The sequence below is a fragment of the Haliotis asinina genome, chromosome 2 (genome assembly GCF_037392515.1).
Source record: "Haliotis asinina isolate JCU_RB_2024 chromosome 2, JCU_Hal_asi_v2, whole genome shotgun sequence".
In the NCBI taxonomy this organism is placed as follows: domain Eukaryota; kingdom Metazoa; phylum Mollusca; class Gastropoda; order Lepetellida; family Haliotidae; genus Haliotis; species Haliotis asinina.
This window is the reverse complement of record NC_090281.1, coordinates 8562491-8584413: the sequence shown is the minus strand read 5'-3', so window position 1 is coordinate 8584413 and position 21923 is coordinate 8562491. Positions and strand designations below refer to the sequence as shown.

The window sequence follows — 21923 nt, the reverse complement described above, 5'->3', positions numbered from 1 at the left end:
TTACTTGAAAAATTATGCATAACCTTCAAAGTCTTCCAGAAGAAGACTGTGGTACAGAATAGAGTTAAATCAATGAAACATTGTAAATAAAAATATGATTATAGTATTTCTGAATATTTACTTTATGACAGTTTATCACACTAAATTCCACATTTCTTATTCAGTGGAATGACATGGTCCTGATCTTGGTTTTACCCTGCATCTCTGTTGTGGGGGCCATACATCAACTACCCCATAACATAGATGCAAGCACATCAACCCAAGATCCCTCTGTAACAGGTCTTTAAAAAAATCTTTTCCACAAAGTCCACAATAACCGTACAAATTGCAACAAACATATATTACCTCACTAGTGAAACAGTTTAAACAGTAACAAAAGACTGTGAAACTGCAACATTTTATATCAGTGAACTTTGACCTCTTCTGCTCGTGTGTTACGATCCATGCGTCTTTCAAATTTCAGAGCAACTGGGGATCACTTCTTGTAGAAAAAGTATTGAATATATAACAAAATAATTGCTGTCAATCATTTCATATGATTGGAAAGTAAACTTATCAAGTGTGTACACAAGTATGTACATGATGAATGCCAATTGCAAATAACACAACAGAAATACTGAGAAACTGAAACGTAACTTTTATCCAAGCTGGAAAATGTTAAGATGCAATTGAGATTTCCTCTTCCATGTGTGTATGTGTAAAAGCAAAGTAACAGAATCCATTTTGTATCCAGTTATAGTGATTTAAAGTCACTGTTTTCACAGTTTCAGTAGTGAGGTCACCTGTTTGTGTTGCTTTTTCCAGGATAGATATGGACTATTCAGCATTTTTCAGCACAGTGGGAAAGTTTTATTTAGTAGGCCTGTGTAAAGTTTTACTGAACATAGCAACACACTGTGAAGACACTGATGTACTGATACATCGCATACCGTATTTACTCTATGAAACCACCAGGTTTCTATGTATTTGGTACAAGCAGTTGGCCTGGTCTCCACATGAGACCTGGTAATTATTCAGTCTAGTACTAGCAATATGGCAACTCAGTATGGAAACGCTGCATCTAATAGAAGAAATATGGTACTGATAAAACTGATTCATGGGTACACAAGAATTTTATGTGGGAAAACTTTATATACAGAACAGCAAAACAAACACATGTTTTTCGAAAACATGAAATCTCATAAAAATAAACGATCATGTTTATATCTTCTATTTTAAAAACTGATTAAAAACAGAGTTTGTTTTCTTTTGCTGTTCTGTATGTATAAAAGATTTATCATGTCATGGGTTGTTGCTTATTTCCTTGAAATGTTTTGTGTTGGGACTCAAGTCATTCCCATGGATGACAGCTTTGACATTCTAGGTGTCAAGTTTGAATCTCGTATCACATTATGTATCCTTACAGTAAATATCTATATCAGGCCTCAACAAAGATTGCCATGGTTACTGACTTACTAAATATTGGCTTGAAATATAGTAATATCCTAAGCAGATCAGTACAACATGCAGTCAGTGGATTCAGAAGTTTCTATCACATGACAGACATGATGGCAAATATCATCAGACATCATGACAAATGTCATGACAACAGCTGTCACATGACATTACAACAAATGTCATCAGATGACATCAGGACGATAGCCGTCACGTGTCATTATGACGAATGTCATCAGATGACATAATGACAACAGCTGTCACATGACATGACATGACAACTGCTGTGACAAGACATGAATGCGAGTGAGATGGCACTTTGCTCAACTTTAATCACTCTTTAAACTAAGTATCACTTGTAAATGTCATCCACAGAATGCAGAACAGTCTGGCAACATATATTGTCAGTGGTTGTTGACATTTCTACACGTTTTTTCCCAGCTTTCAACAAATGAAGAAAATCTTACTGGTCAAAAGTGAGTGCTGTATGTCCCCACAAAACACTATCTGATATACTTTCCCTCACTTAACACAGTAGAATTACATGTTATCATCACACACTAGTATTTACTTCCAAACAGGTGATACTGAAATGTACCAAAGTTTGCAATGGACAAACCATCAGATCAGTTGAGTTCAGGTGAGCAAGAAACGGACAGAGCTCCACACATAATCTTCTGTGATCACAATGACAATAAGTCAACTTAAACTTTGTCAGTTTCTCCGTCTACAGTAAAACAATGAAACCACTGACTGTACAAAATAACTTGCACAGAAGATTACACAATATATTCACATCAAATTCTATTAAGCTGATAAACTGGCCGTATCAAACAACTCAACTCACGTGATCGTAGCATGTGCTCAACTGGGCATGCAAACAAGACATTGTCTACCAAGGCCCAGTTCTGTCCTGGAGCTACACAACATACATGTGTACAACTATCAGAATATGTTCTAAGGATAGTTCCTGAAAAATAACAATAACCACTCTATGTCTTACCTAACCAAAATGAAGCAGAAAAATGTGATTCCTAATAAAAAGCAAAAATAAATTATTTTAAAGAGAAATAAAAAGAGTCAGATTTATGATATATTTGCACATTTCAATGATCGAGGAATCTGTTTTCGCTTGTTTTAGAAATATCACCATATACTTTAAGCTGCAAACACTTGAAACAAATAAGTACAAGAATAAAACATAGAAGGCATATCATATTTAAAAATGTCACGTTTAATCATTCACATTTTCAGTGTATCCAAAAATGTACTTTATTCCTGATCCACATTTTACTTACAGACTATTGTTAGTCACGTCACACAAACCAACACTGAAAACAAACCTCTGACTCTACAGGACAGAGGTAAAACAGACTGGGTATTTTTTCCAGAAATGTCAGCCCAATATGCAATGTGAAAGCAACATTTCAGCTTACAGCCCATATTTACATCTTAATCAGGCATATATATGAACAAAAGAATCCTGAAAGCAACAATGAATTCTTTGGATTTGTAACAAAAGTAACATGGCTACAAAAGGCAATATATTTCTGACTCTAAGTCCACCTGATAAGCATGCTGTATGTCAAGTGCACCACCTATTTCAAGACAGATTATCTGCAATTAAGTAAATAAGACATAGCAGTTATTTGTTCCTCAAATGTTATTGTAACAGGTGAGGATTTAACTGACAATAACTGACAATAATAATAATTGTGACAATTCTTTCAGCTGGTGTATAAATGTTTTACAGACACCAGGTTTCAGAACTGTGTTGGTCAATCACAGTAATGCTGTTGTATTTTGACCCTGGACACCTTGTTATTTTCACAGGTTCACATGTGCAATGAGCAGATAACAACATACTGTCTGAAAACTAAGTTTCCATTCGTAATGTGTTCTGTTAGACTCAAAACAACTGCACAACTGGTTGACTACTGGTGCAGGTGTCAACTTGACATTATATTCTTGTCTATGTACTACCTGATTTTGACAATATTGCACTTTGAACAATGAGCATACCATGTACGTAGTGACTATATAAGTTATCACATTGTGTCGAGGGAAATACGGGGTTTTACAAGTCCCGAGTAAGGTTGTATTCCCCTCCGGCTCGGGGAATACAACCTTACTCGGGACTGATAAAACCCTGTATTTCCCTCAACACGATGCGATAACACATTTATCTAGCTGAATGTTTTCACAAGATCAAAACAACATGCAACACAACAGGTTTCATTGCTGCCATGTTGACACCAGCTGATCGTTTGACCTCAATGCACCGCACGTTACTAAAGGCTTGTCGATGCACGCTTTTCTCACTTCTCGCTTCGACACCGAGGCGTAGCGGGGTGATATGACTTTCATAGCGGGACTACATGACTTTTATACTCCTGCTCGCAGATCGTGATGGATGTACATGGTATTTCATCAGAGTCACGTGGACCAATCAAAACTCGACATTCTTACATGGTATTTTATCAGAGTCACGTGGACCAATCAAAACTCGACATTCTTACATGAGACTAGATAATAATGCTTGTGCATTTGTTGGTGTATGAATCCTAACTTAAATTTCCTCGCTACCAAATGGTGGCCAGGTTCAGTGAGTTGGTTAACTGCTTGTCACTGAATCTGAGCACCATGGAAAATGATCTGTCTTGCTTGGAGAGGAGCTTTAATATTTTTCTAAAATCAAATACAGTACAAATATGTATCCAGTATTTTAGAGAGGTGAGATGTTTCAGCATTCACCTTATAAAGAATCAAAGCGAAGATGTTATCAATAAAACATATCATGCATTCTTATTGTGCACTGTTCCTTGGAATATTAAATCTGCTATTTTCAAATCAAATTATTTTCTGTATGTTTTAATATAAGCCTATGGTTTTGATAAACATATCAACCTTTGCAGTGAAATGTTTTAAACTTAACCTTCATCTTCAAAATTTGTTAACTTTCTTAACACATGCTACAAGAAAGAAACACTGTTTTAGCTTGCCTGTCAGATGGCCTGGTAAAACGTTTAGGTAACATGTTCCATATGTCTGAGTAATATTCTTGGATTGTCTGGTCTGGCTAAATCCTCATGCACTGATACATGTGACAGTGACACTGTGGAGTCTGTTTCTAGATTATAAGCCATATTTGATCACACCTTTATTCATCTGGTTAAATATCTCACAGTGCTGTGAATCTGCTTCAGGTGAAAAACATTGTATTAATTCCATAAAAGCTTACATTTAAACATCCCTGAATACTGACATGAATGTTTAATGTTTCTTCAAAAGACAAGGTCTATAGCACACATAAAGGGTTAACATCGTTCAGCTTTCATCAACCCCTTAATACTCTGATGAAAAGACATTATTTCATTAGACAGTAATGAACAGTAATACTTTCATAATAAAATCCAAACAATTCTAAAATATATTAATCCTCAGTTACTGTTTGTTGAACAAAAACAAAGGCTAGGATTTAATCAAATCTAGATGGATTGCTTTTCAGACAGGTTACAAATAAACACACTCTCTTGGTGGACCTAGGTTTGTTTCACTGTGAAGCTGTGTGACACAGAGTAGGACTAATTGAGCCTAAGACAGTAGTGACCAGACTGGCCTTGTCTGCCTTCACAACACACAATCACCTCACAGCCCTGATAGTTAATCTTCAGACATTACTCAGTGTGGCTCACATTACAAGGGGCCATCTCAAACATTAAAATACACAAAAATCAAATTGAAATACTCTTGCAAAGACCAGTTTCGTCGTGAGTAAAATGGTAATGAGTTCAGTAAGTTTTCTCAGTATCTCATTAGGTTGAGGTCAATAAAACATGTATGATGGGAAGGGATTGAAGCTATTTTATCACAGGATGCGAAAACGTCATTTTGAATTTTACAGATTATCAACCCAGATATATTATCTATACTTATATTGTTACAGAAAATCAGTGACAGTCTTAGATTAGGGTTGTCTCAAGTTACATACCTTAGATACCTCAAGTTTGGATACCTAAGGTAAAATATTGATTAGCAGAAATATGAAAATAGTTTGCACATCAGCTTTTCACTGGGTTCAGAAAATGCTGATACGCAAGCCACCAGCTGCTAACTCGTTATTTTCTGAACAATCTTCTCATATTTCTGCCAACCAATGTCTATAAAATAGACAAATTTTCTGTTGTTGATGTCTTTCTAGTTACACAACCGATCGACTCTATCCTAACATCATCAACCCATCAACCCATCAACCAACCAACCAACCAGCAACCCCTACCCCCTTTTTATGACTGGAGTGCACATCATCATTTTCAGCCAATGTTTTCATTCTTTTTCTGCATATGTGCATATGGATTGCACTGAACTGCATAATGACCCTCACTGGCAAAACTTGCAATTAAATAACATGAATAATGATTTGATATAGAAATCTTTCAATGTTTCACCACAAGGAATTGCAACAACATGACATGTTTGCTTGAAGACATTCTCAGGTAGGCACCTGATGCAACTAAAAATATCATAAATTTAAAAAAAAAGAAATAAAATGAACCCATGTACCCTATTTTTAATGAGCTTGTAATGGGAAACGGACATTTATATTTTTTTTGCCTCTATCTCTCTGCCACACATAAGGTAATAGCCTGTCATGCACACCCTGACACCCATACATCCATGACAGCCTGTGCAAGTGTTTAACATTATGATACAGTGTTGGTGACTGCAGTTTTAGAGTCTGCACAAAGTTGCTTAAATCATAAAGGAAACTGAGGTGGGTCTCTTTTCACCTTTTCATATTTTACTAAGATAATTAAAGTACTGTTTTTGTGAAATGTATGTTCCTTTAAGAGACAAGATTTGAGTCCATTCAGGTCGTGCAGTATCTTATAAACAGAAATGAAAGTTACCCCAGCAACTGTGTCTGTATGTCTGTGAAAGCTAAGTAACCTAAGGCCCTCTACACAAATTGATTGTAGCGCTAATATGATCCTAACTCCAATACATTAACATAGAATCATGACTGTCGTAGCACTACAATCGCTTCAAGGAATAGGGCTCAATATAGATTGATGAGACACCCCCCTTAAAACAAACAACAACTAACACAATGTTCTGTGTACTTTACTAGATATATATTCCACATATTTCAGATTTGACAAAAAAAAGGAGGCAATTCTTTATTTGTTATTTAAAAGCATTCACTCATCACGCTGAAAACCCAGGTTCGATTCCCCACATGGGCACAATAAGTGAAGCTCATTTCTGGTGTCTCCAAACTCACTCACATACTCTTGATAAATTGGCATTACAAGCCAGATATTTAATTCTTCAGATTCCAAACCTGATCATATCATTAACAATCCAAACTGAATCTTAAGTAGGTAACAAAAACTCCTTTAGAATCAATTAATTTTTTCAATTTTAACCTTGGGACCACTTTTAGAATCTGTGAAAGAAAAACATGGACTAACAGGCCTCATACTATGCTCTCAAACAGTTTCAATGAGTGCCAAACCAACCACTCAAACATTCAGTATGGTAAACATATGCCCTTTCATATGTTCTGATAATCCCTCTTCACTTCATCAAACAGTGAGCTCAAAACATTATCCTTATTGTGACAATGTTCCTGAATATTGTCAGCAATACTTTTGACACAACCCCTTATCACTGTTGTTGCAATCTCCATTGAATCAATAATCTGTACAGTCAGATAGCATGTTCCCTGCATGCAGCCAGTCCCATTGTATACCAGCTCGTATTAACCTGTGTGTTTAAGGGAGGGAAGGATGTAACCCTGGTCCAGCATACATTGTTATAACAAGAAGGTAGGTGTGCTATCAACTGAGGACACTCTGCTATAGATTTTGTAGGGAGCAGACAATGTCAACGAGCATCTCAGGTCATGTTTTTCATTGCCATGTTCAAGGGCTCATTGCTGAACATTCAACGGTACACTCGACGGTTTTACGACCGTGCAAGTATTCTTATGTCACCATACATTGAATTAAACAAGCTGGAAGTATTTTTCTAATTATTAAAATTTGCATTTATTGTCCTTGACCTTGTGAATTAATTCAAAATGGAAGCATGGTTCCATTGTGTTGATTTGGGAATATTTATGATGAAATGGTTAAAATATGTTGAAGACTGTCTGTGTAGAAAAAGCATTTAACAAAGAGAATATGGATGATTTTTTAGTTTTAATTTTGATCAGAAAAAGAATGAAAAGAAGGTATCACCATAATTTAAACTACTAGAGTCATTTCATATGTATAACAATGAAAGACATCTTTTGTGATTACATAATGAATACATAAACAGTGGACAACATAAATGTCAAATTCCAGCCAAACTGAAAAAAATAGCATACTGTTAGCACCGGAAAGGATGGTGAAAGGATATGTATGTTTGTATCTTTCCTTGTTCTGCTTATTTCTTGTTTATTACCACAATCGGTAATATTCAAGCTGTATGTCAGTTTCTAAATAATCAGGGGTAAACCTGACAATCCAATAATCAACAACATGAACATTGCTGAATGCAACTGGGATATAATCACATGGAAACAATCATGTTAATAACCTGGCAAAGAATTATATCTAAATACGAACACTTATTCTAGGATAAAAAAAATACTTATCAATAGTATTCCATGACCAAATATGGTGTTTAAACTATTTACTAGCATTTGGATTGGTGGAATAGTCTTGCAAGACTGTCTGACTCAGTGCCATACCCTATCTGTAGGGCATTATAGTTCCGTATTACTCATATACAATCAATGATCAGATATTAGCACCAGTAGTTTAGCTGATTGGTCAGTTCAAGAGCAACATGATGTCATACTGCTTCACTGTTTACTACAATAGGCTGTGATGTCATCCCTTGCTTTAGACATCCTAAACAGGTTATCATCACTGAAGACAACTAATGCTTAGTCTCTGAATACATAATTTTGATTGTAACAAATAGACTCATATTGAATTGAAAAGGTATCCAAGGGAGACCAGAGATTCAGAACCTGCGGAAATCTAGACTTACTTTATTTAGGGCTTTAGCATTGCAGAGAGGGCTTGGCAGTGGGGAAAATAACATGGTTTAGGGACTGTGAGACGGACTATCATTGAAGATTCTATGTTGCATTGTAATGGTACAGGGTTTTCTGCATTTTCTTTTTAAAAAATGACAATAAGTAAAAGAAGGTTCTGCTTGATCTAGGAATGACTACCTGTCCTGAAGACGATCATTCGATTTTCAAAGGTGTGTTGTTAGGGACTGATCTAAATGATAATATGAACTAAAAAATAAGAGAGGTAAGACACTATATGAATGACAACTTATTGTTATTATTACATAAGTATCTAACCTTTCTTATTGTTCATTAACTTGTAAAATACCAAACAAACAGATTTTCAACAATGATAGAAATGAATATGTGGTCATCCTGATTCTATACACAAACATTAACTGGATTCAAAATCTTCTGAAAAGTATGTGGGTCCAAACACAACTGTGTGTCTCTTTCACAATTTTTCAGTGTATTTGCTTTTAAACAAGGAGCAAAGAAACATAGTCAAAAGATATTTAGCCTGCGAAAAAACACCCCACCTTGTAGTTACATTTAGCAAACTGTTAAATACTACTCAAACAACAGTACATTACAGCATCTTTTAACATAATGACATTATTACATGTTCTCTCAAAATCCACTCATTAAGATAACCATCAGATAATGCCCTTTAGAGAAGAGACTTCACAGAAAGATCACCATATTTCACAATCACATTCTCTGACTAATCATCACATAATCTTCCCATACAGGCATATGTTGAAAATGGTATAAGAATACATACCACAATGTCGCCATTGTCAAAATAAAGAAATCCATCCAGAAAGTTTTATCACTATTTGAAACAGAAGGATTCAGTGAAGATTGGTGTATATTAATACCCTTGAAGTTCTAAATTTAAAAGAAGTGTCCTCAAATACATTATTCTTCACAAGCCCATATCTGATAACCAAAATCCTGTAAATCTTTCAATTTTTCTCTCTTCAGAAGACACAATATCAACAATGGCAACTCGCTCAGCCCAACAGGACAGTCAGCGACTGGACATGTCCAAGATGACTCTAGACGATGAAGACATGAACCTTCTGTTCTGGGCTGCTGCTGCTGGCAATACATCCAAGGTTCAAGACTGTCTCTCCAATGGGAAGCATAATATTGACAGACGTGTGCTGAAAGGAAGAACCGCAGTGATGGAGGCATCTGTGCGAGGCAAGCAGACGACATTTGAGCTGTTGGTGACAGCTGGTGCAGACTTAACCTTGGTTGATGATGATGGTGATTCTTGTTTAATTTTGGCTATTGAAGGTAAAAACAGAGCCATAATTCAAAAGTTATTGAAAAAAGATAAAGTGAACATCAACAGCAGAGGTTCTGAAAACAAAACTCCAGTGATGGTGGCGTCCCTGGTTGGTGACTTTGAGATATATGATTATTTAGTGTCTGCTGGAGCAGACATTTCGGTCTGTGACAGCAATGGTAACACCTGCCTACATTTGGCAGCCCAGAGTGGCTGTGTAAAAATAGTAGAGCATTTACTGCAGAAAAAATTTGACATCAATCTTCGGGGTCAAGTTGGGCAGACGCCACTGATGATGGCTACCTTTGCAGCAAAGAAGAATGTATTTGATTTGTTGCTTGCCAAGGGAGCAGACATGTCACTCATGGATGCCAACAACAATGGCCTACTCATGATGGCAGTGTTTTCTGGAGATACATCAGTGTTGAAAACAGTGCTGGAGAGAGGGAAGCTTGAGATAAACAAAGCTGGGGAGAAGGGGATGACTCCTGCCATGATGGCAGCATTGCTTGGTAACAAGGAATCATTTGATCTCTTGTTAGCTGCTGGAGCAGATCTAACACTAAAAAATGAATTTGGAAATGATTTCTTATTTTGGGGAGCCAGTGGAGGCAATATGAAAATTGTCAAATATTTGTTATCGCTGAAAAAGTTTGATGTAAACCGACAACAGGAACATGGATTATCTCCCTTACATATAGCAATTACTAAAGGACACAAAGAAGTGTTTGACATTTTGGTGGCAGAAAATGGGGATGTTAACAGTCGTAACGACCAACTTTACAACAGTCTGATGATAGCTTCAGATACTGGACATGTTAATATTGTCAGAAAGCTGATATCAATGAACAAGATCAATCTGAACGAACGTGAAGAGAATGGATGGACGGCTGTAATGATTGCAGCTAAATGTGGCCACAATGAAGTCTTCGATGTCCTTGTGTCATCAGGAGCCGACGCTTCACTCACAGACAAGGATGGAAATGACTGTTTGATGTTGGCATGCATCTATGGCCAAGCCGTGATGGTGAAGCATCTGTTGTCCATGTCCATGTACAACATCAACCGCAGAGGAATCTACGGTTGGACTCCTGTCATGGCGGCTATCAACGAGGGTCATCCCGAAGTGTTCAACATCCTGGTGGAGGCTGGGGCAGACATGACCCTCCTGGATGAGAGAGGCAGCAACTGCCTCATCCTGGCCTGTATGGGAGGGAACGTTACCATAGTACAACAACTGCTGTCAATGAAGGTATTTGACTTGGAGTACAAAGGCCTTGATGACAGTGCAGTCACAGCTGCAGCACGGGAGGGGCAGACAGATGTTGTTCAGCTGCTCATCGATGAAGGTGTCAGGATAGACTTGTGATCAGTGATTATAGGCATGTATGCTAACGTCCAGCTGGCTGAAACTGAAGTTGAGAACACAATTCCAGACTGCCTGACTGAAGTGCGTACCTCATGTCAACGAGAGGTCTAACTGTAAGATGCCGCATCTTGCTGTGCTGAGTTGCTTCCCTTAGTTGCTAGTATACAATGTCATGCATTCAGATCCCAAATATTCCACCAGACCTGCCACTCAGTTTCAGCACTGCCAAAACCTGTTCCAGAGCTGAACATTTCAGAGGAGACCCCAGCTCAGGTATAGAGGAGAAGGATTTTGTATGGCACTAAAACAGCCATGACAATAGTCGCAGATGAAGAGCCACTATGGAGTGACTGAATTAAACAGCAGCAAGTGTACAAGTGTATTGGAGAAGCTGCATCCTACACACAGTGTTACGTCCTAAACTGTGGCTGGTAACCTCAGTATATGAAATGTGATAAATGTTTTCAAAATGTATCAGTTTCCGCATTCCTTCCACAATATTCATCCTGACAGTACTGATACATTGCTTACTGTAGACTTGACCCAGATCTCACTCACTCATCCTGGCAAACAACATCTGATGAAATGGGCTTTGACAACGTTTAATTTAAGAAATAAGAACAGAATCAAACAGAAATCCAGTTAAAAAACAGTTTCCTCAACTCTCCAGAGACAGAAGTAATACTGGAAAAGATCTTAAAACTGTTCTCGGCTTTAAAGACTTTCTATGAAAGAAGGGCAGTGGGATAGCCCAGTGATTAAAGTATCACACCAAACACACGGGTTTGATTCCCCACATAGGTACAATGTGTGAAGCCCATTTCTGGTGTCCCCCACCTTGATATTGCTGGACTACTGCTAAAACCAAACTGATTCACTCTATGGAAGAGTGGCAAAATCTCCTACCATCCACCACTTACCAACAGTGTATCATACGAAATACTCATGAAAATTACGTTCTGTTTGGTGCATAATCCACGTTTAGATTTATTTATACTGATGTTAGCCTGTTTTGTTGCAACATTGTGATGTGTCTACATGTAGTGTATCGTTGAAGTGTTAGTCATCCATGGCACAGATTACCTTTCCACAAAGGGAGACAACTCTTAAATATTTTATCTCTAAACACATCCATCAATGATCATGACTATGAATTACTGCTATGCAGTCAACAAAAACATGAGACATGTGATTCTTTGCTTTATCTAATTGTTTTAGAAGCACTACAAAATTAAAACAATGCCATTTCAGCATTAGTCACACAGTATCAGTAAGTTTATTGTTTTAACACTCATCCCGGTAAATATATTGTTTTAAGACACTCATCTGAATTGCTTTCATTAAGCATTATTCATATAACCTGAGTGTTTGAGAAAATACTATGGTGTTTTACATACCTTTCAAAAACATACATATTTTTGGGGTGAGCAAGATAGAAAATATGATTTGCATCACATTTGAAAAACATTCACACTCAAATCAGATCATTTGTTGACAGATCCTGAAAACTTGTGAAGGTCTGGACTGTGACAGAAATCTGTCTTAGTTAACCTGATTAACAAAAATCCCTAACTAAATTGAGATCACTCACCTGCTTCATCAACTCCAAGGGACAGAACCAGTTTGGACAGGATGTGGTGGTAGTTTGGGTTGTTGAGTATTTTGCTACAGCCATCTTCAGATATACACAGTCTGTGGAAACACAAAATCAAAAACTGAATGGATAGAAAACACAGGATCCTGTGGGAAACACCATGAACTTATCTAAGATTCAAAATTAACTGCATTTGGGACAATTATCGGGAAAACATTTTTCCTACATTCAAATTATTTTGTTCAAAGACACATCAACAAAATCTTTGACAAAACAGCAGGGATATATTTATTTGGGATACCAAATTAACATCATTTGGCACCAAAAGTAGGAAAATTTACCACTTAGATTAAAGTTATTTTGTTCAAAATTGGTCTTACTTCCTTGAAACCTGAAGTATTATAACACATGCTGATCAATCATGTACAACATAACAGCTAGTTCCCATTACTGGATCCAGTTGTAAGGGAAACACAACCCACATCTCAAAAAACAAACAAACAAATGCTGTATGTCTGTGTATGGCTTGAACATTTTACATGCAGGATAACTTTGTGAAAACTGTGAGTGATGCACAGTCACAATGGGTTCGTGATAGAGTTTTGCAGATTACGGATACAGCATAGAGATGTTTATTCACTTTCCACAGTCTAATCAAGGAAGCTCACTGATGGAGCACATCCCATCAAGATCCTTCATAAAAGTGGCCCAGTCATGCACAGAACTATAGAGGTGTAGTTGTAGCTAGTTTCTGCCCCTCGCAATAATTCCATGACAAGAAACTTTCCAGATTTAGAAAATCTGTATAGATATGAATGGATTTTACCTTGACTCACAAACATAAGTGTCCCTAGGGCTCCCAGTTATTAGTGTTAAGGTCCATGAGGGCCAAATGATGGTCTTGTAAACCCTGGGATAAGTTCACTTCCAATCTGGGTATCATCACTCATGTTAGTTGCAGACCTAACAGTTTCCGAGCAGGTCTCAACTCATCTACCCACACTCAATCAGGAAGGGTGGAAAGTGAAAATGGCTTTACATCATCTGCCATTTAGATGATAATATATGCTTAATTCACAGCATAAAATGTCAGTCAAAAATGAAATATTTATTATTTATGAAAATCATTGTATCTCTAGCCTTATTAATGTTATTTGCTGCAGTTCAATATATTATGTTTTTCAATGAGCATGTATTTTGTTGTTTATTTATGAGTGAAACTATCTCTGATTAACCAAACTGACAAACATTTCATTTACCATATTTGGAAGGGGCCAGAAAATCATGGACATCATAGACAGGATAAGGAGGGATTTGCACAACGTGGTCCAAAACAGCATGGACTCAGAGGGACCATTTATGTTAATTAGTTACATCCTTAAAGAATAACGCTTAAAAATACCCCAAGCAGACATACCTGTCAATTAAGTGTGCTTTAAAAAAGTTTACTGTATAGTTATTTGGAAAAAAACATAAAAAAATTTGCTCTCAACAGCAAATACAAACAATAATCTTCACTGAAGCTATCCTCTGTCCTCACAATGGCTGGAATAATTATTCCAACAAAGGGACTTTATTTCATGCTGTGTGGTTATCTGCAGCTGATGGAAGAATGTAGTGTCTGCTAATTGTCACAGGGACATTATGTCTGGTAAACCCTGATTCATTAGGGGGTTTACACCATTGTGATTGTCGAGAATGGGGAGGGGTTAGAACCTCATGAAGTTCATGAACAACACCATGGCTCTAGCACTGAGAGGCATACTGTTACAAGACTAATTACAATTACAGGATGTAGACAGGGAACCTGGAGCAGACCCTGGAACATATTGATTCCTTCATTGCTGTTAACTTCAGTTCATCAGTTGACATACCTGGCGATGACCAGCGCTGCATTGCTGGCTGTCCACAGGTTGTCTGTATGGAGCAGAGCTGTCACATTGTCCAACATGGTGGCCACACAATCAGAACTCAGAATCCAGTTACGACCCTCGTTACTTTCAGCCTGAAAATAATATAAAGATAATGAAAGATAAAAACGTTCATTTTATCTTCAGAAAACTTAAAAAACCATGGTTTTATCTGTCTTACGTTTATTTTATCATCATCCAAGATTGATCCAAGACCGCAGCAAGATGTGATCTGACAGTGTAATCCTGAAATACTTGTCACATTATTGTGAATAAAATCCCCTGAAGTCACTGGGAAAAATACCTTTTCTTCACAACAACCATTCAGATAAATGTACGGCCTACATAATTTGTACTTACTGAATTTCTCCATTTGGTGATCTTCTGAAGGATTAATGCTACTATTAAGCTTAAATATTGCTGAGTGCGATGTAAAATTAAACTCCCTCCCTCTAAAGGATGAGTGCCTATAAAGCTGGAATATTACTGAATGCCACATAAAACTAAACTCACTCAGTCACTCACTGAAGGATGAGTGGGTTCTTTGGGCAAGACAGAATGAAGGTACTGTATACTGAGATAGTGACAATAAGGTACACAGTGTTTGCCCATGGTCTGAACTACAACTTGGTCACTAGTGAGTGACGGTCTCAGTATCAGGTGCTCTAAACCCTAGAACCTTAGACCTGCCACAATTGTGAGTTAATTTAAACCTCAACCAAATAACAATGTATTTCAATTTGTGTCATTGTATCTGTAGAAACCATAATTACACAAAAATCCTTTCATAAAATTAAAAAAAAGGTATTTTGCTAATTTACTTCTATTGTTATATGAGCTAAACATCAAAAGCCAAAACAGGTACGACACATTCTTTCTTAAACAGCTCTTCATATTCCCTTGTCATCACAATTCTTTTAAACTTTGTTAAATGTATATTTTGTTGTTTTTAGGAATCATGCTTTCTCCTCAGTTCTTACCAGTGTCCCCATAGTTCCTGCAGCATTCATCACACTCTCTGGATCATCGAAGGTCAACATGCGTGTCAGGTCTTTCAGTATTCGACCACTGGTAGAATTACGGCCCTTGGCCAGGGCCAAGACTCGGAAACATCCTATGTCAGACTCTGCTAGGGTGCCGATGATGTAGGCTGCATTTCCAGCAACTCTGGCGAAACAAATATCTTATTAAATACAAATTAATCAATCAAATTTATGATACATTTATGGTTTCCATAATGATGAAGATAATGCACCTGTATCATATGTAAAGAAAAGAACTTGTCTTATGAAAGACAACTCAGGATTTTGACAAGATTCAGCTTTGAGTTTGAGCCATGACTGTGTAAGTGAGTGAGTTTAGTTTTATGCCGCACTTGGCAATATTCCAGCTATATGGCATCGATCTGTAAATAATCAATTCTGGACCAAACAATCCAGTGATCAACAGCATGAGCATCAGTCCGAGCACTGGGAACCGATAACAATGAAGTCAGCGAGCGTGACCATCTGATCCTGTTAGTCGCCTTTTACAACAACCATAGTCACCTTTTATGGCGAGCATGGGTTGCTGAAGGAGTATTCTACCACAGACATAGGTCTTTTGAGCTACGAACCTCTTATACATAAAAAAGACACGTTTTGTCTTTCATATATCTACAAGACCAGTTTTTTTCCAGAGATTCTGATCCATTGTCAGTCGACTAACAAGTGATGACAGTAGCTAACATTACATTTACCATGATGATTACATTGATGGTGAGTTTTTCTAGAAATTGGATTTGTCTGATTCTCAAATGCCTTCCATTCATCAATACTGATTATTTTTTGGGGTAAACAGGATTAGTACTTGTGTCTAATTAAATGATAATTCTCACCAAGTTCACAAGTATGGATACAGTCTATTTCATAGGCTCTTCCCTTCCACTCAGATCTATGATTTGGTAACATAAAATCCAGAAATGAAACAAATCGATATATTTCTCAGAGTAAGGATTTCCCATCTCACTAGAGCTCCTTCACAATTTAAATAAAGATATTTGTATGTATCCATATTCTATATTTTCAAGGACAAAGGATTAATCTAATGAAAGTTATTTTTCAACAGACACTGAAATCAGTAACTACTATAGGTACTAACTCATATCATATGAGATTTCTACAGCTCAATGGAACCATTACAATAAAGCCATACCTCCACTGACAAATCACCAAAGGTCAATGGCGTCCTAACCTATTCCATTATTTTCATATTTTGCCTTGTTCCATTCCTGGCATAACCTTTCACCAATTCAATATAACCACACAAAAGGATATTTCGAGACACATGTATATTTCTGGACCCACCAACAAAAGCAAAAGTCCCCTACAAAGTGGGAACAGGGCATATGACATATATATTTACACATGTATGCCCAGCAGCGTATATCCCACAATAACCCACACTGATATATATGATATATGCCATGACTCTTGGCACAGTAAGTCAATGGGTGATGTACAGGAACTATTCCATGAAAAGGCCTATACAATAACATACAATTACTGCAAGCCTGAGGGCAAGTCAGGAGAAAAACACATGTAAACAAAGATCAAACTGGCTGTCTGGCTTATTACATTTTATTGCATACTTGCCATGGTGAGGCCTTTGTTTGCGTGGTGTTGTGTGGCTATAAAACACTCAGACTGCCAGCTTTACAGCAGTGCAAGTATGTCAAAATGACAGAAGCTTTGCATTTCAAATATCAGATTTCCAAAATTGTTTGGTATTGTGACTGATCATAACAGTGTGAGCATTTGTATATTCAGAAACTGAGTAGGGTCATTGAAGACATGATAAACACGGTAAAAGGGTTTCAGTAACTTTAGTCAATATTGTTTGTTGTTAAATGCTGCAATCTGCAATATTTCAGCAATATGATGATAGTCTGTAAATAATCGAGTCTGGACCAGACAATCCAGTAACTGACATCATCATCATTGATGCATAAAATTGAATATGGTTTGCCTCTTGCAACAAAATGGGTTACTGAAGATCACTTATTCGGGTCACCATGTGTGTGGTAAAATTGGTTGTCCATATCAAACTGTCATTTATTTATTCAGATAGATAGCTGCTTCCAAACAAGTTTATTATGATTTGAGGATCTTTTTCTGGCCACTAGAAAAGCTTGCTTTGGACGAAAAAAATTCACATTATAATTATTTAACTGAAAATCATGAGAATGTTTAAGGTGTGGCAGTAAATTCATCACTATCTTGAGCATGGTGCAGTTTTTTCATTTTTTGCTTTATTAACTAATGCTTAATCTCTGAATACGCATAATATTTACTGCAGCAAATGAACTGAAATTAGTGAAAAGGAGCCCTTGGGAGACCAGAGAAGGCTCTGTAAGACAGAAGAGGGTTTATACATGGAACAAACCATCCTCCATCCCCAGATCACTGGGCTAACTATTCTCCCCAATTAGTGCCTGTTTTCATGTCAAATGTCTAGTCCTTTTTCTCCATGACAAAGGCCTGTGAGTAAGTCAGCTGACAAACGTTATGATTTCATAATCATTCCACAGTCAGGGAATGAGGAATATATGGTGGTGGTGTGTGGTCCCTTGCACAGACCTCAGGTCACAAGTGAGATGAGGCTAAGCAGGTGGGTGCAGAGAGTCCTTGGATGGGAGACCAATTGTTTGGCAGCTTGGCTCCTGAAAATTCCTAGGACTTCAGTTCTGCCCCACAACAAAGCACATGTGATACATGTTGTCTCACCCTATGGATGTTGGTTTATTCAAAATTTCCCCTGTTCTCCTGGCCAAAAATGGGTACCTGGTGGGATATGTCACACTGTTGGTGCCTCACATGCTAACAGGCAGCTTGGGTCATCTGGGGTAACAATGTGCAGTGCTTTGATAGTTAGCACTATAAACATACCTCGTATGGACTCTAGCACTATATAAATAAACACATCATTATTATTAATATCATCATTATTATTGTCATAGTCATAGTCTTTCAACACAAATTCATGCAATAGTCACCAACCAACCAACACAGGATGATAGTTGCCTAACATGCATCTAACATGTTGTCTAAAGGGCAAATCGTCTAACACTATCTCGCATACAGTTATGTTGCTTTGTCATGACAGGATCTGCTGATCATGCGATCAAATCTCTCATTTGACCTTCCCTGATTCGTGGTATATCACCACAGTATCCATGCATACTGTATCCACAAAATCAATCAGGTCTTTCTCAAAAGTAGATCAGTCACTGATATTACAGAAATAGGGTTAAAATAGCATAAAATCAAACTAACTCTCCATGGAACTTTGCCATTAATTTGAATTTGAAACTTATGAATTTGAACAATATTCCGATCATGTATTATAATCTTTAACATGATTTCAGCATTTATTTGGCATGTAAAATGGATTACACATATTGGGGTTGGGTAAATGTAATGAAGGGTAAAATAGAACTCATCAACATGATTAGATGATACAGTATAAAGACTAAATCCTCTACCATCACACATCCCAGAAAGAAATTACCAGTCCCTGAAACTGTAACAGTTCATCAACAGCTGCAGAATATATACTGAACAGCAAAAGAAACACAACTCTGGTTTCTTATCAAGTTCTTAAATAGAAGACATAAACATGAATGCCTACTTTTATGAGATTTCATTTCTTCAAAACTTGAGCTTCTTTTGCTGTTCGGTACATAACATCTGGGACATCCCATGGCAGGTGTGCCATATAAAGGTCACATTTACTCATATTGTCAATTTGCAGAGATTGTGATGCACCCATTTCTTTTACCTGACAGACTGAATACGACAGATCTGAGAAAACAGGTACTTGTCACACCAATGAACGGTCAACACTTAATGTCCTGTGATGTGAAGACTTTTTGTTTTTAATTATCAGAGATAGGAATGAAGGGTGATGAAAAAACCTCACCCTGTTAAAATTATTGACATTGCTATAAGACACTGATTGAGCACTTATTACATTCTATTTTACTTGCAGCAACAATTTCTTTGGCAAATATACTTATTGCAATGCTTTTCTCATTTATATGTGCAGTTCATCATTGCGATGCCAGTTATTTTGAAAAAAAAAACAACTGATGCATGTACAACCAGGGATAATCTACAACATGGATAGGTCACTCGCTTGTATTCTTTACCAATTTTACTAATTAACATGTGCCTCGCCATGCTTCGGCACACACAGTGACTTGGCTCCTTCCTAGTGTAACTTTAGCTGTGTTTAACAGAACATCATCCAGTTTCTTAGAAACTAGAAACACTCAAACAATGGCGTGTAGAATTTCAATGGTGGATCAGAGAATGGATTTTTCACACACCTCAAATACACCCTAATAATTTTGTTAGTCATAAAACTATCACTTTTACTTGCAAACACATTTCATCTAAAGGCATGTTTCCCTTCTAAAAATTAAATGAATAAGTGAAAGAAGGTTTTATCAGCACAATTTAGTCTATCTTCGCTGTGAATCGAGAATGAAAGCCAGTGAGCTATAACATACCGACTTGAAACTTTACTACAAATCTACTGTCCTAATACTGACACTAATAACAATTATTTGACTAAAACTGAAGCGCCAAAATAGTTAACTTACGTTCTACATGAAGGATTCCAGTTGTCACAGCACTCAGTGTATTTAATCAGCTGATGAAAATATACCAGACTCAATTTTAAATACTATGCTGCCACCATACTGACTACACTGGTTACGTAACGACCCGAGACATAGTCGTTCAGGGGCTTTTCGGGGAGTTACTTCTCCCTCTCTATATAGTCTCCCTGGTACAACATATCTTTTTTAAAGTGTAACAGGAAATATGTTAGCTACACTTATCCATATTTATCAAGAAATATTTTCACACACTCAATGTCATAACAAAATATTTCATAACATTTACTATTAAAATATATTTGACATATAGGATTTAAAGTATTTTTTCCTGATTACTTTGAATAATTATTAAATCCTTTTCTACCATGTCACACATGTTTTACAAATGGCTATAATTTATCACCAGATTATGGATATAATTTATCAACAGATTTACAGTACAAGATTTACTTGTACACAGATTTTGTCAACACAATTCAACACGACCATGACATTTATCGTATATCTGCCATTAGTGTCAATATAAAGTGTCATTAAATGTTACCTGGGGATGTCACTTCCTAACAGTCTCACCAAACCCCATAGGAAGTCTTCCGATCCAGAGTGACAGAGGAAACGACCAATTGTACTTTCTTTAGAAGTGTGCAGATCATCCACCAGCATTTCCAGTGCCGAATGTGATTTCTTATCACCGCCGATCAAATGCGAGAAGTATTCCTCTGTCAGCCAGTTGCACGACATTTTCGTCATTTGATTTGGTCAATCAGGGTACATCCATGTTATCAGTCAATACAGGAAATATTTTCCAGCACAACATCCATGGGTATCGCCTTTAGCGTCATGTTGTCATCGTATCCAATGTATGCCGTGAAGTCTCGTAAGGTCTCGCAGGTGCGCGCTGATTCGTGAGATTCAAGATGTCTGCGCCCATGGTGAAAACTTTCGGATGACTTTCCTGTCAAAAATACTCTGATTCATAACTGTGAAAAAATGTTATTATCATTCCGATATCAACAGAGAATGCAAGGTATAGTTCGGCGACCAAATGTAAATATAAATGAAATATCGTTAAAGTCCATTAATTAGTACTTTTACAAACGTTTCTTCCCTTACAATGTCAACGTTAATTTGTCGTGCCGTCACTGCCGATGTTGACACTGACACTCCTAAATCCTAAGACCGTGGGCTGACATCATTTGCTTATTGTGTTCTTGTGAACGTTTTAAAACGTTTCCGAAATAGATGAAGTGTTTATATTTGTTCATGAATAGTTAGATAACATCACGAGAACCCTGAATTCTTTTTTCAATAAATTTTGTTTTAAATCAACAGCACTGAATACTGGTGATTTCTAGATCAGCACTTTCATGTTCTATTGGCTGTCACTATATGCATTCCAGCGTGATATGGATATATATAAAGTAAATTCACAGAAACCGCTACTAAACCTGGGTGAGTGAGTTGCCTTTTCTGCTGCACCCAGCAATATCCAGCTATATAGCAGAGGTCGGTAAATAATTGAGTCTGGACCAGACAATTCAGTGATCAACAACATGAGCATCGATCTGCGTAACTGGTCACC

General features: G+C 37.1%; 2 protein-coding genes across 2 annotated transcripts in view; one reads left to right on the top strand and one right to left on the bottom strand.

Annotated features, from left to right (window-relative positions):
* LOC137274797 (uncharacterized) overlaps nucleotides 1-21082 on the bottom strand; it is a 48892-nt gene extending 27810 nt beyond the window's left edge. The window contains exons 1-4 of the mRNA XM_067808130.1: nucleotides 20886-21082; nucleotides 15660-15846; nucleotides 14644-14774; nucleotides 12767-12867 (exon numbers count right to left, since the gene is read on the bottom strand). Of these exons, the coding sequence (XP_067664231.1) occupies nucleotides 12767-12867; nucleotides 14644-14774; nucleotides 15660-15846; nucleotides 20886-21082 (616 nt within the window). The remainder of the gene's footprint in view (nucleotides 1-12766; nucleotides 12868-14643; nucleotides 14775-15659; nucleotides 15847-20885) is intronic.
* Nucleotides 7110-13954, top strand: LOC137273213 (ankyrin repeat domain-containing protein 50-like). The gene is made up of 2 exons (XM_067805716.1): nucleotides 7110-7265; nucleotides 9497-13954. Exon 2 carries the CDS (start codon nucleotides 9514-9516, stop codon nucleotides 11173-11175), a length of 1662 nt encoding a protein of 553 aa, XP_067661817.1. The 5' UTR covers nucleotides 7110-7265; nucleotides 9497-9513; the 3' UTR covers nucleotides 11176-13954.
* Nucleotides 21083-21923: the final 841 nt, after the last annotated feature.